The 24,786-nt window shown below is 40.3% G+C and overlaps 2 protein-coding genes across 3 annotated transcripts in view; both read right to left on the bottom strand.

The window, feature by feature from the left end:
- FBLN5 (fibulin 5) overlaps positions 1–13,840 on the bottom strand; it is a 58,359-nt gene extending 44,519 nt beyond the window's left edge. The window contains exons 1-5 of one of the 2 annotated variants that reach the window (XM_050337042.1): positions 13,709–13,840; positions 9,091–9,283; positions 6,893–6,947; positions 4,391–4,442; positions 3,004–3,246 (exon numbers count right to left, since the gene is read on the bottom strand). In XM_050337042.1, coding sequence (XP_050192999.1) covers positions 3,004–3,246; positions 4,391–4,442; positions 6,893–6,947; positions 9,091–9,107 — 367 coding nt within the window. In that variant the 5' untranslated portion in view covers positions 9,108–9,283; positions 13,709–13,840. Of the gene's footprint in view, positions 1–3,003; positions 3,247–4,390; positions 4,443–6,892; positions 6,948–9,090; positions 9,538–13,708 lie in introns of those variants that run through there. The other variant, XM_050337040.1, reaches the window with a different exon arrangement.
- A 7,730-nt stretch (positions 13,841–21,570) lies between these two features.
- Positions 21,571–24,786, bottom strand: part of TRIP11 (thyroid hormone receptor interactor 11) — a 30,149-nt gene continuing 26,933 nt past the window's right edge. Inside the window, exon 20 of the mRNA XM_050337036.1 lies at positions 21,571–23,773. Coding sequence (XP_050192993.1) covers positions 23,565–23,773 — 209 coding nt within the window. The 3' untranslated portion in view covers positions 21,571–23,564. The remainder of the gene's footprint in view (positions 23,774–24,786) is intronic.

Here is a 24,786-nt window from a genome sequence, read left to right as displayed (position 1 = left end):
ACTTTCAAACACTTCTCCCAGCTTGCTGTGGTACTCAAACGGCAGCCTGTCCTTTCCCATCCAGTCTCATTAACGTCTCTCATCACCGAACATTTCTTACAATTAAATCCCAAATATTTGAAAATTAAAGAGATAGAAGTGAACAGCCCTGACTGAAGAACGTATTAGTCCTCCCATTTCTGCCAGCATGGATAGGAACATATGTGCCCTTTTCAGGCTGGGATGTTCACTGAAAAATGTTCTAAATCCACCTGTCTTGATTAGTATGGTTTGCATGGAGCAGGCCAGACATACTGTAATTCAGGGCTTTTATTTCCACTTTCATTTCAGCATTTCTTTTCTACTAGCAGCCCCATTTTCTGATTCATCTATAGTAAAATGAGCAAAACACTTTGAAAACATTTCTGGAAATCTACAAATCAGTAGATAAAGTAAGTGAGGTTGATCAATTTGCTAAGATGAAAAGGATTAGAGGCAATTTTCAAAGGACCAGATAGTAAAAATGCTTATTTTTACAGCAAACTCCTCAGTTATTCCATGATTTAAAAATTCCTCATTAAAAAACCCAGGGTTTCTTTGGTTTTTGTTGTTTGTTTGTTTTGTTTCTGTTTTTTATTTTTTAATTTTTCAGCCAGTATTACCATGAGCACTGGTTAGAAAATATGGTTTTCCCACCTTGGAACATAATGAGGACAATAATTCAAATACAAAAAAATGTGTCCCAAAGCAGCTGAATTTATATCTAGGTTCTCAAAGCTCCTGTGAAGCTCTTGTGGCCTCCTCATTAGAGAAACAAAGAAAGTATATAATCTGCAACCAAGTCCTGCCAGAAAATTCAGACAATAGGGCAGAATAAGCCCAAAAGACAAGTCAGTTTTAGCTCTTGTGTTTTTCTGCAGCAGTTCTGAATTAAATGCAGTTCCTTAGTCTAAAGACAGGAAAAATCCTTTCTTGAAAGCTCACGGCTTCTGTAGTTTGGGCCTTTTTTCTTGTCAAAGACCAGCTCACATCAAGAGCTGAATCAAGGTTTGGTTTCCTCAGGCCCCACCTAACACTTCAAATGGAGAGCCATCTTCTCTCACTGACAGACTGCGAGAATGATCAACTTCCAGTTGACCCTGAAATTGTGCAGGATCTGCTGCTCAAACTGAATCCCTACAAATCTATGGGGCCTAACAGGATTCATCCAAGAATCCTCAAAGAGCTGGCTGATGTCATCACAAACCCTCTCTCAATTTTTGGGTGGTCTTGGGAATTCAGAGAGGTCCCAGCTGACTGGAAGCTGGCAAATGTCCCAATATTCAAGAAGGGCAAGAAGGTTGGACCCAGGAAACTACAGGCCTGCCAGTCTCTCTTCAGTGCCTGGTAAAGTTATGGAGAAGACTATTCTGGGAGGTATTGAAAAACACCTGAAAGGCAATGCAGTCACTGGTTACAGCCAGCAGGGCTTCATGAGGGGAAAGTTCTGCTTATCAAAACTGATTTCCTTCTGTGACAAGATAACCCACCTAGCTGATCAAGGGAAGGCAGTTGATGTAAACTTTTTGGATTTCAGTAAAGCTTTTGATACTGTCTCTCACAGGATCCTTCTGGACAAGTGTCCAGCACACAGTTGGATAAACACATCATGGGGTGTGTGAGCAATTGGCTCATGGGTGGAACACAGAGGGTAACAGTGAATGGGGTAACACCAGACTGGTGATCTGTCATAGTGGGGTTCCCCAGGGCTCCATCTTAGGCCCTGTACTCTTCAACATTTTAATAAATGACTTGAATGCAGGACTGGAAGGGATACTCAGCAAGTTTGCAGATGACTCAAAGCTTGAAGAACCTGTTGACTTCCTCAAAGGCAGGGAGGCCCTGGAGAGAGACTTCAACAAATTAGAGGACTGGGCAATCACCAAACATTTGAAGTTCAACAAGGGGAACTGCCGGATTCTGCACTGGGATGGGGCAACCCTGGATGTTTGTACAGACTGGGGAACGAGATGCTGGAAAGCAGTGCCATGGAAAGGGACCTGGGGGTCCTGGTCTATGGCAAGTTGAACATGGGTCAGCAGTGCCCTAAAAGACAGGAGGGCCAAACATGTCCTGGGGGGCATCAGGCAAAGCATCAACAGCTGATCAAGGGAGGGGACTGTCCCACTCTGCTCTGCACTGGTGTGGCCTCATCTTGAATATTGTGTGCAGGTTTGGGTGCCACATTATAAGAAAGGTATTAAGCTCTTGGAGAGTGTCCAAAGGAGGGCAATGAAGATGGTGAAGGGCCTTGAGGAGAAGCCGTGTGAGGAACAACTGAGGACACTTGGTCTGTTCAGCCTGGAGAAGAGGAGGCTGAGGGGAGACATCATCGCAGTTACAACTTCCTTACGAGGGGAAGAGGGGGAGCAGGCACTGATCTCTTCTCTATGGTGACCTGTGACAGAACCCAAGGGAATGGACCAAAGCTGTGTCAGGGGAGGTTTAGGTTGGATATTAGAAAGAGATTCTTCACCCAGAGGGTGGCTGGGCACTGGAACAGGCTCCCCAGGAAAGTGGTCACAGCACCAAGCCTGACAGAGTTCAAGAAGCGTTTGGATGATACTCTCAGGCATATGGTGTGGCTTTTGGGGATGGTCCTGTGCAGAGCTATGAGCTGAATTTAATGATCCTTGTGGGTCCCTTTCAACTCAGCATATTCTGTGAGAAGCATAAAAGGCATGCTTTTGATGCACTGACAAATCACCTGCCATTGGATGGTTGTTTATCTCACAAAAACGTTACTTCTCCCATGAAAATGGCTTTCCTGATTAAATAATTGGACTAAATAATATTTTAGCTTACATTGAATGATGACAATATGAATCATACAGCTCATATCCTTTAAAAAAATTTAGCTGTACTTCAAAATACTGGGCTTGACTGCTGTAATAACTAATGGACAACTGCAGGACAATTGCTTCTGCAATGTCAGACAAGCTTTAATATAAAAAAATATATAGAATAAAGATTTCTACTACTTACCAGCACACTGATTGTTTTCATCCAACTGGAAACCAAATCGACACATCAGAGGTCTCGTAACAGTAGGGTAGTTAGGAACAGGGCCTGGTGCTGGGGGCGGTGGATAAATATTTGAATAAGGATTCAGATACGGTGATCGATACACTGGGTTTGTTCGGGGTACGCATAAATAGCCACCGTTCTGGTTGACACACACCATATCTCCTCTGCAGGCCTCAGGAATAGTCCGACATTCATCAATATCTGGAAGTAAATTGCAAAAGTTAAAAAGAGTGATTGCTCTTTAATGGAAGCTATAAAAAAAAAAGTTAACATATTGTTCTCAAAACCTTGTGAAAAAAAATTATATTCTCTATCAAAAAAGCTAATCCTTCCTTGTGGAGTCTCACTTTGAAGTTACATTATACTAAAATAGGGAACATCCCATATATTCAATATATCCTGTGATCTACCTGTTTTACTTCACTAATAGAGGATAGAGGGAGAGGAGAAAGCCTGCTTTGCTATTCCATAGAAGTTTGGTTTGAATGCTGATTTACACATGGCTGCAGCATGCTACTGCCTGTTCCTGCTAGAGGGTCTGTCCAAACCACAACATGCAGATCAGGATTTCAAACACTGGTGGTTTGGTTTGCCCAGCTGTGAAACTTGGATCCTGATTTGGAACTGTAAAGCTCTTTCCCACAGAAGAAGTTAGGGATGTTCAGATCTGGGGATGCAGTTCAGGCCTCTTTCTTGCTTTGATTGAGATTGTTGCTGAATTAAATTTATAAAGATACAACTGTTTTAGCCAAACCAAGCATCCACCTGGTTCTCTGGGCACTGATGCAATAGGTTATGACAGGGCAAGCTGGGGGATTTTCCCTTTGTGTTTGAGTGACTTTAGTGCATGTAGAAGAAGCTGCCCTGGAGACTGAATGCCACTGATAAAAAGAGGCTATTGGACAACGTGTGGGTTTGGTTTCCCTATGCTGTCCCGACTCAATTTACTTGGAGTTTCAATGCTGAGCAGTGGAAAACTTTATCCAAGCCTGCAGGTGAAAACTGCCAGCAAAGACAGGAAGTCCTGAGTTTGAAAGAGAAAGAGGAGGGTGAACAAGCCTTGTTCTTTGGCAACTAGACTGAGCTCCTATCGGAATGCATCATTGCTATTTGAGTAGCACCGACAGCCTATTAGTATCTCAACAAGGTCAAAGATCAGTATATACTTGTGCTATGTAAAGACACACATATTTATATATACACATATTTTTAATGTATACATTTATACAAACACACAGAGCGAGAACTTTTTAACAAAACATACTAAGAGCACCACAATTTTAACTCAAGCAATTCAGGACTTCTGAACCCAAATTGAAATGTATTGATTTAATTAAAATCCTACCTATGCATTGCCCAGAGGCACGGTCCAGGTCAAACCCATTAGTGCATTGTTGCTAAAATGAGAGAAAAAAGGACACTCAGTGACTACAAAATGAGAGGGTTGCAGAGTCAAATGCTCATCCGGATTACTATGATTAGTACAATTTTCCAGCACTATACAGTACATTAAAGGTCGCTTCTCCAAAGAACAGTCAGCAAGGCATGAACCTGAGGCCTCAGCACGTGTGCCAGCCCCTTAGCTCAGGAGGGGGTTCCCTCAGGTGGTGACAGTGTCAGGCTGTTCCTCTTCCCAGGAGTCCCCAGTGTACAAGGTGTTATAGGCACCATATCAGTTGTTAACACAGAAGTTACAGTCTTCTAGTCTGGGCTCTTGTTTCTGGCAGAACAGGGAGTTTTTCAGCTAAAAGGTACTTACTACCTCTCTAACAGGCTCTAAATCTCCCTAGACAGCCCATTCAGTGCACAGTACATTAGCCATTGACTGATCTGGAACCACAGTTAAAATAATAACAAGTTTGATAAAAATAAGGCTTTTCCTTTACACCAAACCTTGTAATTTTTAGAGGATAAATCTTTAGATGACACATGTTCCAGGTATGCAAGGTTAGTGAAAGCCTTGTTCCTTCCTATTCTCTGGTGCTGGTCTTTATCAGGGCTGCAGCCTTGAGTCTTCAGTATCTCCTCTGTGACCCTCAGCATTTCTAAACCAATGAGAGTCCTGGTGATGACTGTCTCAAAGCCCATTTAAATGATTCCCTGCTCTCCCTAGTTCTTGAATGGGCCTCCAGATATTTAGCAAGAGGTCAAGCAATTGACACAAGAACAGGATCATTGCCAGTAAATAGGTTGTACTAAGGAATGTAAGCAAGAGATATCCAAAAAACAGGAACCACTGAAGTAACCAGAGGGCAGAGGGATGGAGTGTGTTCAAGATTCTTTTGTTTCTTAATGATAAAGACACTTATTTTTGGACTTAATGGAAGAAATCAGTGGAAGAGTAAAATACCCAGTTTGTGAATGGAAAAGTAGTTAAGTTCTAGATGGGAGACGAAGGGTTAGAGGCATGAGTCAGTGGAAGTGGATCATTACAGGAGCTAGGGATGGGACATGAAGTGAAGCACACGACACTGTTTGGACTGCACCCACCACTTGCATCTATGAATACACAAAGCCACTGCTAGAAGTGTCAGACAAGTATGGAGGAATTCTGCCTCCATTTATTTTGGCATTCCAAGATGTTTTGGTATCATGTTGTGGAAAGCCAAGATATTCTGATGGGAGCATGTATAATCACCCTCACGTTTTAAAGAATGTCCCTACTCTACCTTTTGTTCTCCTTTTTATGCTGTGGCACATACACTACACCTAGGTTAGCTGGAAAAGTTGAGACAGTTTTTAACAAAATTATTTTCTTTTGGACAGTAAATGGTGATTCAGAAGCACTGAAACTACTGTAGAACTGGTTTCAACAAATTTATAGAACTTTATTCTAGAAAAGATTCCAATATTGTTGAAATTACCAGTTTCAATATCTTCAGAAAGAACGCATTGCTGGGATTTCAGTTTCAAGTTGCTTTTTGCTTAGACTTCAAAAATCAATTTACGTTACAAGATGTTTTTATAAAAATTGCAGTGGAAACAATATTTTTTAAATTATAAAACCAAACCCTTAAAGACATCTCAAAAATTCCCAGGGGTATGAAAAGCATTTCCCATACAGATCCAATGTTCACAAAAATATCAATAAGCATGCCATGTGCAGGAAATTTTCAATGTAATAGAACAAAAACAACTACATTTCAGAGACTTTTGGCAAATGTATTTAGAAACACAGCTCTGGACACTGAGTATATCTGGATTATCAACTAGAAATCCAAACTTAACATGCCTTTGGGAACTGTTTTTCCTAATTTAAAGTCCACATGGAGCCCAAGCCCACAAAGAACTAATGCTTCTGCTATTTCAAGAACTGGACTGCTTTACTTCCATCCACCCTCAAAAGTCCCACCTCTTGAACAGAAATGGTTTAAAGCATAAGTGAAAACAAAAACTAGGATACAGTCAATCAGGACCATAGTCTAAAATTAAACAGTCTTAAGATAAGATCCCACTATACACAGAAAATGTCTATTTATATGAATGAATTTTCCAAGTGTGGATGTTTCCCACAACAGAACTGAGTGGTCCCTGCTCTTGTGGGATGGCTTTTCTTATCTCCTGAAGTGTTCAGTCTAGAGGCAGAATCAGGTTTTCAGTGAGGTCCAGGTTTCTACAGGGATATTTTTCTGAGCTGGTAAGGATGAGTCAATAAGCTCAATCCATATTCAACTCCAGAAACCTGCTGGCTCCAAGTTCTCCCCTCTAAACCCTTACACCACACAGCTTCCTTTTCATGTAAACCCCAGACCACAGAGCTTCCTATCCACCTGCTGGCCAGTGAAGTTTCATGCCATATAGTGCTTCAGTACAAAACAGTACATGCATCTCTGCATGCACCTCTCACCTGTGCTTTTCCAGGGCTTGAAAGGCAGACAGCCAGTGTGAAAGCAGTCAGTATCCTGTAATGTGCATAGAAAATAGGCTGAAAACCTGTCTGATATCCAGGTTTATTACATAGAATTAAACACACATGGAGAAAAATTCATTTCTAATGACACTTCAGTGTATTCCATAGTTTGCTAACATGAATTTGGCCTCTGGAGAAGGAGTAATACAACTGTGGGCCAGATTCAGATCTCAGAGTAACTAATTTTACTACAGTTTCATGCAACTGGGATTGGAATCTGACTGTATATGTCTATGGACTAATCTAATTGTTATGACACCCCATGCAGCAGCTGTTAAATGAACGAAGTGTGCAATATTGAATAAAGCATTTTTGCCCCTCTCGGACACCTTTCTTTTGGGAACATGGAAGATTTTCTTGTGCATTGTGCACATTTCACAGATGGGTAAACCAGTGCACAGGCCCTGCCTAAGCTCCCAGCGCGGTGCGTTGGCAGGGCTGCAGACATGTCATGCAGGAGGTCCTGAATCCAAGCCAGTTGCTGTAACTGCTAAACCGCATTTCGTCCCCAGGAGACTGTAGCTGAGATTAATCCATTTTTGTGGGGCCAGATCCTGTCCCTTTACTCCGTCTTGAGAATACATTGCTCTGGAAGTAGACTCTCTGTGCCAGGTCACAAGCTACTAGAAGCTGTTCTCTTCAAAGGACCCTTCCCCAGCTATATCATCTTCACATCTAGTGGGACCTTCCAGGTCTCTCCACCACAACTAAAAGAGGATCCCTCGTTAACAGAGCTCTACAGTTATTTTTGGAGCTCCTTACCTGGAGTTCCTTACCTGGAGCATAAAAATTCTGGTCAAGTAACCTTCCACCTCCAAGTATTTATTAACAGACAGAAAAACATGAAGTGACAGTCAGAAGTTATTTTTTTCTAAGTACTACGGATTTCAGTGTTTTCCTGCCGCCTTATATAAAACTTCTCAATAATATTAGACCCACACCTTGCTTATCTTGGATTGTAGTTCTGAATGGCAATTGTATACAATATATTCCCACAGAACCAGTACAGGAAGCAGGGGATATTTTAGGTGGCTTTAGTTCTACTACCTAAGCAAGCTGCCAACTTTCTCTCTTAGAGCTGTCTCTGATTTCCAGCGCAAACTGAGCTGTTGAGCAAGACTTACAAATGCATCAGACAAAACCACACACAAACAGTGACTGACACATTAGAACAAATTTGTTTTAAATGAGAAGACAGGGACAAGCTCTGAAAAGTAAACATAAACCTTAAAATGGTTTTTCATAGTGCTGTGAAGACAAATTGTGCTTGTTGGCAGCTTTGAGTGACAAGGAAAGGCAAATTCTGCGGAGTTTCCCTTAGAGTCCGATGCAAAGCAATTCAAGCTACAATGTCATTCATTTAGGCTTGCACTTAATTTATTGATTCCTCAAATCTTTTTGAAGAGATCTTAAAGTGTGCAGTGCTACAAGGAATGCATACTCACTTTGCATATAGCAAGAACAGCACTGGGAGGGAATACAACAGGTTGCAGCTGAAGGCTGACACACCTAGCAACTGAGCTATGCTGCACGTTGCTGCAGGACAGTGCAAACTAACAAAATTCCCTATAAAACTGGGCAGACAAAACTCAAATGTTTTTAGACAGCCGTTAGTTTCTGTTATTACAAGGCGGTACATACTTTCCTCTTGGTCTGGGGGGGATGACCTTACTGCCTCTTATTCTGTCTGCAACCATCATCTCAGTTTGCTTATTACTTTAGATCTCAAATCCCCTCAAGAATTATTAGCAGACATGCAGCACGACCTCTCAACACTACATGCAGCTGGTCACAGTAGCTTGCCCAGCAGGCAAAATATTTTAAACCATTTTAAACTTCTGTAATAGAAACTAATTAGCTCCAATCAATCACAGTAGCCAGTGGGATCATTTGCTGTCGCAGTTCAGCACTCCCACGGATGCGCAGAGTGTAAGCACAGATTAAGAAGGAACTCATCAGAGACAGCACAGCTTTAGTAACAGGCAGATCATCTTTCCCCACCTCTGACCACTGAGATCCCGTCTCCCTGCAAATGGCTTTAGCAAGTGGATTGGCATAGCGAATCCCTGCCACAGCTATTTTCCACAAGTAGGTTTCCCGTCAGTAAGTAAAGAAGTTTCATGCATACCACTTACCTTCTTAATCCTTGCATGTCCAAAACCGTCGGGGAAAGGTGGAAAAAAAACAGAGTCTGTGCTGATGAATAACTAGAAAGTTTTTCCAAACATTACCCTCCGCTAGCACTTCAGTTCCTCTGTCATTTATAGTCCAAAGAATGAAATGGCAAGTAATGGAGAGGATCGGGAGCCGTCTGTACCTCCTCAGACACTGGAGAGAATACAGAGAAAGCACCTGGTTTTGCTTAGTTCTCTTCTGTAATTCAGCATTAAACCAATTGGAGGAGGAATGTTAAAAATGAACACTTCATTTTCTAAGTATGTTAAACAATGCAAATGGGGGCCTCAGCTTGGGACAGCTGGTTTAGATTACAAAGCTCACCAACTGGCTAGACTCCTCACAACAACCTCGAGGAGCCTGCCAGGATAAAACACTAACAGCTTGAAGGAAAGCCTCTCCCGCTGCAAACTTCACAGTTAAATGTGCCTCAGAGCAGAGAGCACCGTTATTGGACAGAAACCCTTATCAAGGGACTGGAGAAGGGAAGGGATTGTTTTCCTTGCTCTGAGAACAAAAAAAAAAGTCAGGCTTTTTGGAGGCCCTCTAGCCGGTGTCCTGGACAATGAATATGCAACACTCGCTGCTCTGTGCCAATGGCATACTGATGAAAGGTCTGACCCTCTGGGAGGTGAATAACTCGAATTCATGATGATCGCAGCTACAGGAACTATATTGCTTGGGGATTATTTGAAAACAGGAATAAACAAATTAAATGTTCAAAGGAAAACAAATGGCTCTCCTGCAAACACTGGCCCTTTTTAAACTGACCCCATGCTTAAGGGAACAGTTTATGATATGAAATATTTCTCAGGAAAAGCATAACTTGCAGATCTCCAGTTATGATTGAAGAGGAAGGAAATAAAGTACTTTTTCAGGTGTTTTGCAACTTTGCCACAGGCAGAGCTTTAGTAGGTCAAGCAGAACATTTATGGGATGCGAGAGGTAAGCAATCAGATGCTGCAAAGATTATGCTAGATCCAAAGATGAACACTGAAATTAAATACAGACATGGACATTAAACAACTACTTTGAATTTCTGTTGAGTCTGCCATTTGAGAAAACCTGGAAATATTATCATACATCTCTCTGTAACAGAGTGAGAAACAGAGAAGTATAGTTGATACAGTTGATATTAATAAAACTAGGCTCCAAGCATGGACACCCAGCTTGAGATATAAAAATTGAGCTGCTTCAGGGTTACTGAGCTGCTTCAGGGTTGCTGAGCTCCCACAAGTTGTATTGGAGCCAATGGGAAGTCCAAGAACTCTGTACCTTGTTAAATGGCTGTAATTGTACAAATTACCTTCCAAAAATGACAGCACCAGAGGCTCGGTGCCATTTCTGACAGTTTCTCTCTCCGTGACTTGCTTGCATCACTTGCATTGCATTGAAAATTAAAACTCTTACTTAGAATTATTCAGTGATAAGGCATTGGCAGATAAACAAGAATGAATTTACTTATTTTAAATAAACTTCCCAAAAGCTTCACAAAAACTCACACGAGGGACTTCTGAAGAAGCTGCTGGGCACAGCTGGGTCAGAAAGCTGGGTTAGAAAGCTGGGTCAGAAAGCAGGCAAGGGAGGATAGAAAGAAAAGACGGCAAATTTTCACTGAGACAAAATGTTGACAGTAAGTATTCTCATTGCCCCACAAGACCAGTGTTTCTCAAAACACTCAGTAATCTGGAGAGCTAAGAGGTCTGAAAGTAGCAGTGCTTAATATTCTAAGTGTGTGAAGATGTAATGAAATCATGAAAAACAGCTTTACAGCAAAGCAGATGCTCTGAGCATCCAGCCATGTGGATGAAAAGCTTTATATCATGATACTCCACTTGCTAATCCACTGAATTTTTCTACCATCACATGGTAAAATCATTGTACACATGCCAGAATCACTGTATGAGTGCAGCACCAGTCCGCTCACAAATAGTTGCCTTAGAGTTCTGATTCATCAGCCAACTGGCAGAGGTCATCCAGCCCTAGAGACAGGAGGTGAATCCAGATCTGACCACCTAAGGGGCTCCCTTAAGAAGAAATACTGTACAAATGTTTTGATTTTTCCTGTCTCCATCTGACAGCTGGAGTGGATAAAAACCAGAGTATAAAAAGTGTACCAAACCACAACTTGGGCTGGTTTACAGCATGGTGACTGTTTTTTTTCCAAAATAAAAGTTATGGCTAAGTGGAGTTTCTGCAGTACCTTTCTGTAACTACCATCAGACACAAAACAATGAGATGCAGCCACAGCCTTCTGACTCCCTTTGCTATCGAGTTGCATAAAGGAACAATCTGTGGCACATAAACCTCCTTTTGTTCATCCTATAAAAATGGACAATTGAATGTGCTGACACCTTCACAATTTATGCTTAAGATGGTAGCTCAACTTCAGGTGTAGTGATGCTCTCACTTTAATGTTCTCAACTATCCCTCATTATAAAATCCATTACTTTATTTAGATTAGTTTGACATTTTCTTTCTCTTCATGAAGAGGTGCAGAACTGTCCCCAGTATAAAATGGGGTTCTGTTACATAACTATGTTCTTAAAAGTTTGCTTTGTGCATGCTTAGGGCTGAAACTATATCTCCAATTATTTTTAAGATTTGAATTTTGAAAATTGTGTAATATATAATCACAAGGGGCACATAAACTGTGTTGTATAGCTTTAACAGCACCCTCCTTGGATGTGATGACTGAATGTATGAATTGAGCTATGCTCCTGCAGATAATACAAAGCACCAGATGAACAGGAACCCTCAGCACCAGAAAACATAATCTGATGGATTCTGAAAGCTAAAACAAAAGCTGTAAATAAGTCAGGGAACCTAAAGAGTTAATTACAATCAGCACTACTTAACAGAAAATCTGCCTCACCAAAACAAGTCATCACCTTCCAACTTTTACAACACTTCATCTCCTTTCAATATTCTGATATTGTTCTTACATTTCTCCAGAACTACACCTATCAAACACCCTTCTTGGATGTTCTTGTCATTTTTCAAAGTTCACCCTCTCTGAATGTTCTCAAGAACACTGTCAAACCATAGGAAGAGTTAAACTATGGGAAGAGTCAAACCCCACAAATCTGTATGGTGGTAGCTCTGTGAGCCCAAAATCATCCAAAGTGCCACGTCACAGACATTTCTTATCCAGACACACAGACCTAAATTCATTAAAGGAATTTGCCAATAACTGACACTTTAAGACTCTGCATGTCCAAGATTTAGATGCTAAAAACATTCATTTTGCTCCTACCAAATCTTATGGAACCAAATGTTTTTACAAGCAAAAATGGTAAAACACTCAACTTCTGGGCACTTGCAGGAACAATTGCATTTTGATAGCGTCTAAGATGCAGGAGATTCACAAGTTGGGCTTTTGCCTGACTGAGAGATTGATCTAAGTGTTCTTGGAGACTGCCAAATAAGCAAGCTTCTTATATCATCACATGTTGATATGACAGGCAGAGGTTCGAAACCCACACATCTCACCCTACTGCCACATGAATAGCACCAAGCCTATGGGAAACCTGGCCTCAAACCCTCATTCTGCCTGACAAAGACTCACTTCTTTAATCTCCCAGGGAAGAACCTCAGTTGCGAACTCCCGGTGTTTGGGGAGGGTTCCCTATAATTTTTCAAAGACAGGCTATCTTAGATTATCAGTTCAGGTCTGCATCATCCAGTGTACGAATTGTAATTGTTATCTCATAACAGAATGATGCAATAACCCGTTCCAGATGGCCCAGGCCAGAAGCTCAAAGGCACAGTCCTACACATATTTTCCTTTCCTAGCCAAACATAACACAAGCAAGAATTAAAGTGAAAATTAATATAGTATGTAATTGTAAAAACTTCACTACTGCTAATTAAAATGTACTGGAAATGTGCAGTCCCTGAGATGCTGTGGTGTGTTGATCTGCAACTCACAATGTTTTTAGGAAGAAGAAAGAGTAACAGTTCCTGTTGTGCTGCTGTCTCTTGGGGCTCAGTTGCCTCAATAGAGTACAGTTACCACCCATGTGAGATACCCATGGAAAAAAAGACATCCCTTCCTTCCCTCCTGTGCAGGGCGTCACCTGTGTGTCTGAGGCAATGTTCCTTTGGGATGATGATACCACTGATTGCACTGCTCCCAAAGAACAGCAAGCTGAGCACCACTGCAATGTTGTAGCAGGTGGAATCACAGTGCCCAACCACAACACTTCAAGCCTTTATTCTACTTTATCTAACTCTACATCTTTGTCCTGGTTTCAGCTGGGGTTAAACCCTAACAATCTTATACCTGTTAATCTCTTTACAGGTCTGTGGTCACTCTGATACCAGTTAACAGCACAAATTCTTTTAGGACAAAAGTTATAAGTGGAAAACCCAGGCACCACTGGATCCTTTCTGAAACGTAACAATGCTAAACATGGACTAGGATCTGACTTCACTTTATTGCTTTGAAAACATGTTAATCGTTTCATTAGATGAGGAACAGTAGGATCTAGCAGGTGCATACCAAAATCCAAACAGTTAAAACTATGCCCAGTGAACTGCATCTGCTGTAAGACAAAACTATTTCGGGTATATTACCTTTAGTGAGACCAGGTTTGATGTTCACGATCACCGGTTTAACTGTAGCGCTTTCTAGGACAGTCCAGGAAGATGCCTCAGGCAAAAAAAAATAGAGCAATATAATTGAAAGAATGCTTCAGCATTGTCTAATGTTTTTTTAACCCAATAAAAGTACGATAAGCAAGTAAACTAGAAGCTTTTTATAACTTTCTCAGGAAAAATACAGAGTCTTTCTCAGCATTTTTGGTGCATGTGACAACTCTCAGCGGGTCCCTTCCTATTATTAGTAATTTGCAACAGCCTGTAACTTTCTTCTTGAGTTTTCAATCCTTATGTGACCAATATATATGCTTTTAAAACTATTTTCCTGTTAAGGGTATATGGAACATCATCCTGTACCTACACACAAAAGCCATACTTGAGAACTTATATCTCCCCCTTGGTTCCTCTATCTGAGAACATGGTGCCCTGGCCACTGTTCATATTTTTACTTGTTTTACTGTTGAATGTCATCCTTGAGCATAGCTCTGGTTATTGCAGTTCACATTTTGCCTGAAACTAGACATATTTTAGGTTGGCTTTGTTTATTTTATAAGATTGACATGTACATAAACAGGGCTGTGGCCTTTTCTCCTCTGCATTTTTGTCAAACGGTCTAGACAATGTGGTTGAAAACAATGATCTTTAATCTTGTGACAAAATGTTTACCAGCCCCTTTTAATAGCAAGCATAAATTCTTTATGGCCAGTTTCAGCTAATAATGACCTTCCATAAATAAAGACCTAAACCTCTTAATACTCCTGGACCAAGACTAAAGTCTGTTTCACTGTTGGAGCAAGCCAACATTCAGTCTTTGCGAGTGCCTGGGATACATAAACCACTGGTCTCCAATTACGACCAGACAGTTAGAAGTATGTACTAAAACCTCCCTTAGAAATATTCAGGACTGATTTATTTGATGCTTAAATGCCTTGAGACTTCAGTGTCTTTTGAAGTTTCCCAAGCCCTTTACCAACCCAAGCACAGCACTGTGCACTTTGGGTACATCTGGCACAGCAGCATCAGGCGGCACCTTGGAGCAGCAGCTTGGAGACAATGGTTCACCTTTCCTGGTTAACCGGGCAGTGTTCCCTGTCTGCTGGGGCATGAATGCCAGTAAAACACCAGCTTCACCTGTGCTTCTGCATCTCCCAGCTACTTTAGCTCCATCGCACAGAATTTATCTTTTGGATAGGTTTTGCATTTTGGGTTAGTTTTGGTTTGGTTGTTTGGTTTTTTCCCATGTTTAGTTGAGCATCCTTTCTCCTTTTTAGTCTGCTTTGGGTATTCACTCTGTTTTTATCCAGAGCAAAACATCACCCTCTGTAGCATCAAGCATATTCTGTGTTTTCCATTAAAACACTTCAGGTTCTGAACAAACCCAAACAAGCTGTGGAAATGCCATCTCTCAACGGGGATGTTTGAATGTTCACAAGTATGTGCACTATTTTTGTAAGGGCACCTGCCAGAACCCTGCTGATGAATCCAGAGTAGAAAAAAATTGACATCAGCCCTCTGTTCCAGAGCTTCTCCCTTTTTAAGTGGTGAAAACCATTCCCTTTCTAAACATGTTTCACTCTTATAGGTGCACACATAAGCCAAGACTTGTGGTCTCTTTTTCCAATAAGACACTTGGCGAAGATGTTCGCATTTTTTAGTCTCTTCCTTATCTAAAGATTTCCAGGGTTATGTTTTAGACAAATAGAGGAGTAACAAAAAGTTTCCCTACGAGGAAAGGGATAATTTTGACTGTTTTGTACTTACTCAACTGCTTTTTTAACCTCAGGAGACATTTATAACTTTTCTTCCATTTAAAGACTACTATGTTTAATTTACTTATTCCCACGCAGGTGTTGCACCAGCTCACAAACTACCTGTTTACTTCTGTACTCTAACCACGCTGTTTGGAAAGACATTGGCTGTGAAACTGGGTGATAAACATGATGTGTGTAGTCTGTTTTCAGACTCATTATTCACTCTGCAGCAACAAGGGCTGCTGTAAGGCAGTGATTTAGAGTGCTAAAGGTAGCAATTCCAACGAGAGGGATGTACTCCTGTTTGCTGAGTCTGCTGTGTGTGCTGCAGTGCTTACAAAGTCTTGCAAAAGGATGCAGTTTACAACACAAAGTGGTTCTTTTTTTTTTTTTTTTTCCCCTTTAAATCTGCTGGCCTGTGCTCTGAGCTGCACTGGTTGCCACAGCAGGAGTTGAGCAGTACCAGGAGTTCCTCCTGCAGAGCCTGGCTGTTCCCAGGGTTCCCTCCATTCGGCTGCTCATGGGGTACCAGAACCTCAAGCAGCCATGTGAAAAGTCAGTGGAACTGAACCCTTCTTCCACCAGAGGCACTTGTAGTGTTAACAGAGCCCAAAGCCAGAGCCTGATAAATCAATCAGTCCCCATTTTGTCCACTGTTTCAGAGCAAAACTCAAGAAGCTGAAGTTGTGCCAGATAAAGAAAACAGAAAGGAACAAAAACTCCGACAGGTTAAATGTGAAAAACAGAAATTCAGGCCAAGAAAGTTTGAGAAACAAATCATAAGAAGCATAAAAGCTAATAATAAATTCTTTTTCAGACACACCAAAAGCAGGAAAACTGCCAAGCAGTCTGCAAAGCCAACAGATGAACAAGGTATAAAAATAGTGCTTAAAAAGATAAAATCACTGTAGAAGGTTAAGTGATTGTTCTTTATCTGCATTTGCTAGAGAAACTTCAAGAGATTTTCATAGTGAAACTAAAAAAAAAGAAAAAGAAAGAAGTAAAAACAAACAAGCAAAAAAAAAAATCCTACTTGGGAGGAGATGTCTAAATTGAAGTGCCAGCAGGAGAGGTTGTAGAACAAATCAAGAAAATGAAGAATAACAATTTGTCAGAACTCACTTGACATTCAGAAATTAAGTGTTGTTAACTGAATTAAATATGACAGTATGTAACAGCTGAATTATTTATCTGAAGTGCAATCTCTCACAAATTGCCTCAGTGCTAGAAGAACAGAAGGCACCAAATACAGTACTGTATTTTATAGTTTTCCATATAATGGTTAATAAAATACAGAATGCTAAATCCAATATATTAGGAAATCAGTAGCCCTGCAAAGGAGACTTAGTGTTGATCTTTTAGTCACAGATTTTCTATGAGACTATCCTTAAGAACTACATATCTCAGAAAACTAGCTCTGCTCCATGGTATATGGATTTAGTTTTTACAATTGAAAGTGGCTCCAGCCAACTCCTAACTGGCAAATGTAAATAGCAAACATGATTTTTTTTTTAGTAAAACTTGGGAATTTGTGTACAATAGTTGCCATTTTTTCCCAAGTTTATAATTTCAGCTACAGCCTTTGTAGCCAACCGTGGCAAACCCAGAAAGGGACCATGGAACGGGCACTGAATCTGAGTTAGGTGTGCTGAGACTCCCTGGGGTCTCCACACTGGAACATGGAGGGAACCATTAGGAGGTCTACTGAGATACCTTTAGAAGACTGAGAAGGGGGGAAGAAAGAAGGAATTACCCAAGAAGGTATGTCAAATTGCTTTTTGAAGTGGAACTTCTCAGTGTTAAGCCCATTGCCTCTGCTCTGCACTCTATTTTTGGCAGCAGAGAGATGCATCAGTAGGCTGGGCAATTGGGGGACTCAGTGCCAAGCACAAAGAGCACGTCACTGAGACAGAGTACACGTAACCTTCTTCCTGGGAGTCACAGGCTCAATTATGTCTCAGTTTGACCTCTCACCAGTTACCCTCATAGCTCCACAACTGGAGGGTTGGCCCTTCAGGTTTTGATCAATTGCAATGATTTCTGATGTTTTCCTATTCCGTTTTAGTTTCAAATGAAAATCTTTTCTTTCACAAACTAGATTGCCTAGTCACATCTGGCCAGGGCAGTGCAGACTTCAGGTTGCCAGCAAAGCATCTGGCTTTTGAAGTACCAGTACCATCACAGCCAGAACAGTGCAGGCTCACTGGATCCCCAGCCCTGCCTACTCGGCAAGTTCCAGTAGGGACAGAGGTACCACCTGCAAGACCTTTGCCTGCAGGGGTACTCTGCAGGTCCTTCCTCCCGAGCACTCTGCAGACAATGTGCTATTCAGTCTGCATTTGGGTCCAGACAGATCTGGCAAGCCTAGTTATGACTCATTCATTTTCTTTAGAATCCTGTACTCCTCAAATTTTTGTAGTTTCATAATAAGCCTCCTCTAAGTTAGCTGAAAACTGTTAAACACATCTGTTCCTGCTCCTATTGTCAAAAATAAGACAGTCTTCTGTTTGCCTTCATTTTTATTGGCACCCACTACTTGAGCACAGAGCAATGTGAAGTCTAAATATTTTCCTATTCTATTTCCAGAAAAAGTTTCAGTTTTGATGACTATTTTTCAGTGCTCCAGTCTACCATTCAAGCCACTTTCTTTACTATATTTTTCCTCCTGCTACAATTTAGTGTTGGACCCACAGTATGGCCTGTAAACCACAACCTACGGATGAACCAGAAATGAGCTTGGTGATTTGCTTGTAATTCTGAAAATACCCTTTTACTACAAACAAAAGCATTGCTCAAGTATTTTAATACCTTACAGCAATAGAGAACACTGCTGCAGGAAATGGGAAAACATTTTTAGAGAAAGGTTAATTGTGCAACCATTTCACATGGTTGGCTTCCCCCATGACAAGCTGAAACCTGAATCCCTTTTTTCCCTTCCTCTATGCAGTTTCTTGGACACCTGCACCCAATGCTGCTTGGGATCACTCTCATGGTTTTTACTTATTCTGAGAAAGTGACCTCATTACTCTCTACAACTAGCTGAAAGGAGGTTTTAAGACAGGTGGACATGGGCCTCTTCTCCCAGGCAACTAGCAACAGGACAAGAGGAAATGGTCTCAAGCTGTGCCAGAGGAGGTTTAGGTTGGACATCAGGAAGAATTTCTTCACATAATGGGTTGTTAAACATTGGAATGGACTGCCTAGGGAGGTGGTAGAGTCACCATCCCTGGAATAGTTCAAGAAATGACTGGATGTGGCACTTAGTGCCATGGTCTAATTGACAAGGTTGTGTTCGGTCAGAGGTTGGACTTGATGATCTCAGAGATCTTTTCCAACCTGATTCTGTGAAATAATGTTTGCATTATACATGCTCCCATTTCGGAGCTAATATTCTTATCCAACTCTTCTGATTTGCTCAAAACTGCTACTACCTCTTACACTATTGCTCTATTTATATCCAGTTGCCACTTTGTTGCTTAGGTTAAATACACTTTCATTGATAATACTACATTTAATGTTCAGGAACCTCACGGATTCAGGGTATCTAAGTTGTGTAAATCAGGGTACCTTTAGTTAGTTCTATAAATCCTATACAGCTGCCTCTGACAAACTTAAATGGGCTTCTGTCTCTCTAGGCAGCCTCAAAAGGTCAAAATTTTTAAACCCTAGCATGTCCTTAGTTCCCTGCTCCCTCATTGACAACAATCTGGGTTTGAAGCATTATAACTCTTCACTTTCTGTCCCCAGAGGGTTGTGTTTAACAGTGTTTCCCATTCTATGGAGTCAGGAGCTACCACTGGTCTGCTTTTACTAGCTCAAAATCAACTATCTGACTTTGCCCACCTGATAGAGCAGCCTTCATAGAAAGCTGCCACATGACAAAATATGCACCACTTGGAGTGTGTTACATACTTCTTTTTTCTAATGCCCTGTATGAACATTATAGCTGGGTTTCACTCATGTATGCTGTCCCACTTGACAGTTCTGAGTCCTTTTCATGTCTTAATGAAATGTGTCAACTCCTCTGTATTCACTGACTCTGCACGTACTTGCCAACGAACCACAGAAATACTCAAGACAATTTGGGAATATATTCCACATATGTTCCTTCAGAACTTCCTTCAGAGACTGTAAGCCCCAAGATCAGCTTGGTCTTGCCAGAGCAAAACTGGATGACAGTGATAGGACAAGGTGCAATGGCTCTAAACTAAAAGAGGGTAGGGTTAGATTAGATATTAGAAAGAAATTTTTGACTGTGAGGGTGGTGAGACATCAGAACAGATTGCCCAGAGAAGCTGTGGCTGCACCATCCCTGGAAGTGTTCAAGGCTGGGTTGGATGGGCTTTTGAGCAACCTGGTCTAGTAGGTGGTTTCCCTGCTCATGGCAGTGGGGTTGGAACAAGATGATCTTTAAGGTCTCTTCCAACTTAAACCATTCCATGATTCCATGAAAAGACACTGAACTAGAAGCAGATGACTGAGGACTTCTGTGTACACACAAGCTTTCTCCCTAGGTATCTTCCAGCTGCCTGGGCATTAGAACCACAATCCAAGACTGTCCAGGTTTTAGGATCATAGGAAAAAAAAATTTCTACATAATTCAAAGGGTAGGATGTTCATAGTCATAATATTTGACAGCAGATTGATGGCTTGAGGAAGACTAGCTCTGTGCAGTATGATCCAAAGTCAGTCACTTCAGGAAATGGCCAAATTGTGTCTCCTAGTTGAAATCAGAAACAAGGATGTGAAGGATTCTTTCTCCATGATCTTGGATAAGCTCAAGCCACAGCTTCTATTGTTGACTAAGAAGCTGCAGCCTTGTGTTTTGAGTTGAGAAAATTATTCTTGAACTTTCATATGATAATGTGGCAATAAAATCATCAAAACCAGAAGTAAGACATTAATTAACTGAAAAGCTTTCATGAGGTATGTGATACTGGGAAATACTTACAAGGCAAGCATCTTCCATTCTGTCTCTTCCACTTAGCCATCAGTCACTCCTATTACATAGTCCAAGTCGCCTGCCTTACTGTTAGCTATTTATGGAAAATAGGTCAAGAATGATAATAAGATAATAAACAATAATAAAATGCAGACTGGGAGTGACATTAGGTAAAAAAAAGTTATTTGTAAACTGGTCATTATAATGTATCACATTATATCACTGTGACTAAATGGTTTAATGCAGCAGAGTTTAATTGAAAACAAAAACCATAAAACCCCAAACCACACACTGCGCATTCTTCTACAGTAACAATCAGACAAACCAGTTACTTCCTTGTCTTTGCATAGAATGCAGGATAAGCAAAGAACAGCAAAAGTAAGTAAGTCTGAAGAGAACAACAGAAAATCCTAACCCTCATTTTCCTCCCTTATATCAAGTTTGCAAAATAAATCACTTATTAGAATTCTGTTACCTTACCACTAAAGAAACTGACAGCTTGTTAGACCAAAGCTAGGAGGACCAGACACTTTTTTCTCCCTTGTAAAAGCAATAGGAAAGAGAACAATTGAGTTAAACAGAAATCTTCAATTACTGCACCTTACTCATAAATTCCAGATAACCTTTTCCTCATGCTGCTGTGTGAAAGACCCACACAATTAACAGGACAGACTATATGAATCACATACGTACATGTGGGAAACTGGTAAAGCAAATATACACAGAACAAGTTACCAAGCACAAAGCACAAAAGAAAAATTAGAGGAAAAAATATATCCACTAATCTTTCAATAAAAACAAAGCTTGAAGGTTTATAATGGTCTGTGAAACATTCTAAGAAGTACTGCCTAAAACATGGAGCCCAGCTGATTTCTAACAAAGCAACAAACTCCAGCAATGTAACTATAGAATAAGCCTTGGAACTGAAACCTCTAAGCCCCGGGGATTTTCTCCATAGCTCAACAGACCTCACCTCCTAGGACTTAAGCCTCTTGTGTATCTCCTGTAGAGGATTTTTTTCTCCCTGAAGGAGCTTATTGAGGAACTCTGAAGTTCTTCTGTACCTTTGCCTGGCATTAGATTTCCCTCTCCAAACTCACAGCTTATTGTATAAATGGAAGGGATTTATAGCATGCAGAAACAAATGGTCTATGTTTTCTTTATTGGCATTTATAAAGCTTCCTGAAAGAGAAATGTGTACACGTTAGGCTCTCTGCAGTTAAAAGAAAAAAACTGAGCAAAAAAAGAACTGCTTAGTTAGTATATTCAGAGAATAGTGAGCAGCATGACTCCACTTCTAATTTATAACATGTAAGTCAAATAATTTTTAAAAACTAAACATTTCCTTCTGCTTTGGCTCACCAAAAGGCAATTTTATTGTGAAGCAGCTATATATCATTAAACAGACATGACTACAAGAACAAGAGAGATTGCACAGAAGCCATCTGATTTCACTTTTCTTTATAATTGCTAGAGGAAAAAAAAGGTACATATGCCAGCCCAGTTTAAATGAAGATGTACATCTGAAGTACCCAACTGCAATACTCTCAGCTGAGGTAATTTTAAATTCTCATTACATTTATTACATAATGCAGAATTTACTTTGGTACATGTGTGGCTGCTACCCTTTCGGAAATCAAACTGCCAAACTGTCCATAATGGAGTGAAAAATTTAAAAATCAATATCCAATATGGTCAATCCACTTAAAAATCTGCATGAGTCTTCCATGAAACATTACTATACCAGAGAAAAGGGACTTAAACAGCTCTTAAATACAGTAATTAAAAAAAACTTCACTAGGTTTCAAGGCAACAAAATGAATTCACTATTTGACCTCTATATAAATAAATGCAAAGATTTCTTTGCATTATTTTTGTTGATTCTGTACAAGTTTCAGTAATTAATTTTATTTAAATATTATTCTTACAACAATTTAACCCAAGACCTTAATGAAAATGAAGAAGTAAAGGTTGACAGTTCTAATATAGAACTTCCACAACAGTTATCTTAACAGTGACTAACAAGGAATGGTATATAAAAAGATTTAGAAATTACACATTTTAAACTGAAGATGTTTTATCTCAGAGTCATTATGAAGGTGACTTTTATCTGTTAGTATGCAACTTCACTCTTCACCTGCCAAACAAAGTGTACAAGTTATCACAGCAAAATATACAGAATAATTGCCTTTGGCCTTGGTCTTACAAAGACCTATTTACACATTTGAGATAAGCAAGCATCTTCTTCCCTTTTAATTCTATACATGTGTTCAAGCTTTAAGCCTATACTGGTATCTATAAAGTCTTGTGACACAAAAAGTCTCTCAAATATACACCTTGGACCATTGGAGTATAGTGGCTTTATATATGTGAACATAACTTCTGCTAAATTAACTCACTCTTCTTCACATGGGTATCTCATGAAGCCCTCATTTCCATAGTTAACTCCTGGGTGCTGATGGCTTTGACAGCTGAAAACAGCTATTAGTCTGGGGGAATAAATCAAATCATTGTGCAAAGACACTGATGTGCCTCAAATTGCCCCCAAATGCAATCGGACCTGCAAATAAGAGACACGTGATTAAGTAAATACCACAAATCATGTGTGGGAAGACTGCAGCTGCTCAATGATCAACCCCCACATGCTCACCATCTTATTCTTTGGAGTTTGTGCCATTAATTGAACACCTCAGATCGATTTGTGCTGGAGGAGGTGTTTTACATAGTTTTGTTTTCAATTCTGGTTCTTGGACGCCCACTGCCAATGGCAGGTTGTTTCAATGGTAAAACAGATCTCAACAGTGAAGGGTTAATGCTGTCTATGCATAACTGAAACAACTCAATATACCAAAGGTTTAAAAGTCCTTCTGTCTTGTGACAATCTAGCAACAAGACAGATTTTTCTCAGTTAAATACTTAACCCATGCCCAAAACGAATGCCTACTATACAGAAGGCAGTTATTCATACCACCATTAGAATTTCCGAGCATTGACAAATTTGCAATTAAAAGAAAAGCAAGATACAATTGTAATCGAGTACATGACGTTTTACAGAAGGCCTCATTGTGATAAGTTATATACAGCATAGTGTTCTTGTTTTCCTTAAAGTGCTACTATCATCATACTGATACAAGATCATCTATTGTTTTAGAAGGTCCTTTAATACAGCACCAGCACTGGCATCAGGGGACACTGGCAGTGGTGTAAAAGTAGGCAGTGCATCAGAAATAGGTTTCATAAGCAGATGTCCAGAACTACTAACTGGTGTTATGAGAGGCACTGCTGCAGATCGAGGTGCTAAAAATGGATTTGCATCTGGTCTTCTGCCCACTGCCGAGACTGCAGAATCTGGAAAGTAAAAAAAAAAAAACAAAAACAAACCTAAACCAACAATGAAAGTACTTTGTTAGAATCTACCCAATTTTACAGCATTTGTTTTAAAATTGCCTATCACTTTTGCAACATGACAGCCCTTGAAAATCTCCTTGCCATGGACTATATGTAGACACTCCGAAAGACTTTCAATCTCCCTGTCTTCTCTCATAGAACCATAGAATCGTTTAGGTTGGACAAGACCCTTAAGATCAGTCAAGTCCAGCTGTTAACCCAGCACTGCCAAGTCCCCCACTGAAATTCCATAACAGCTCAGGTTACCCAAAAAAAAAAATCAAATCTACAAATCTCTGACAGGCAACATGAACACCCTTTGCAGTTCACTTCACACATGCAATGTCAGACATGAAGTATCTGTCAGGCTGGCTCCAGCACTATGCAGAGGCACAGGACCCCTGCACATGCACTACAACACAGTGCACAGGCAGGTTTCCCAGCACATGACGCACTGGCACAGCTTCCCCAGGGTCAGCCCCAAGAAAACCCCTGCACACAAACATCACAGACAGTGAGTCACCATTTAGTTGTCCTAGACGAGGAAATTTTTTTTTTTGCCAAGTAAAATAGATACTTCACCTATTATTGTACTGCTGCATTACAATAAAAGAAGAGCGAAAAGAAAATCAAACTTAATTTAGGTTTATTTAAATAAATAAGTACTGCTTTCAAGGATAAATTGGCATTTTGGAGTAGACATTTACACTTTGTAATATCCAACTGCTTTAAGTGACTTGAAAGAGCATTTTTTAGCACCTCTCTGTAGATACATATTATATGTAGGGTTTTGGTGTTTGGGTTTGTTTTGGGTTTTTTTGAGTTTACAGTAGAAAGTTTCAAACAAAACAAGCTTCTGCAAATCAGCAGACCTATATTAAGGTGAAGTCTTAAATGCATGTAAAAAAATAAGTACAAACTGGACTAGTTAAACTGAAGATGGGGATCTTAAACTACTTACACAGAAGTGCATT

This window comes from Myiozetetes cayanensis, unplaced genomic scaffold (assembly GCF_022539395.1).
Source record: "Myiozetetes cayanensis isolate MyiCay16 unplaced genomic scaffold, myiCay2020 scf6-25, whole genome shotgun sequence".
Lineage (NCBI taxonomy): Eukaryota > Metazoa > Chordata > Aves > Passeriformes > Tyrannidae > Myiozetetes > Myiozetetes cayanensis.
This window is presented reverse-complemented; position numbering and strand designations above follow the sequence as displayed.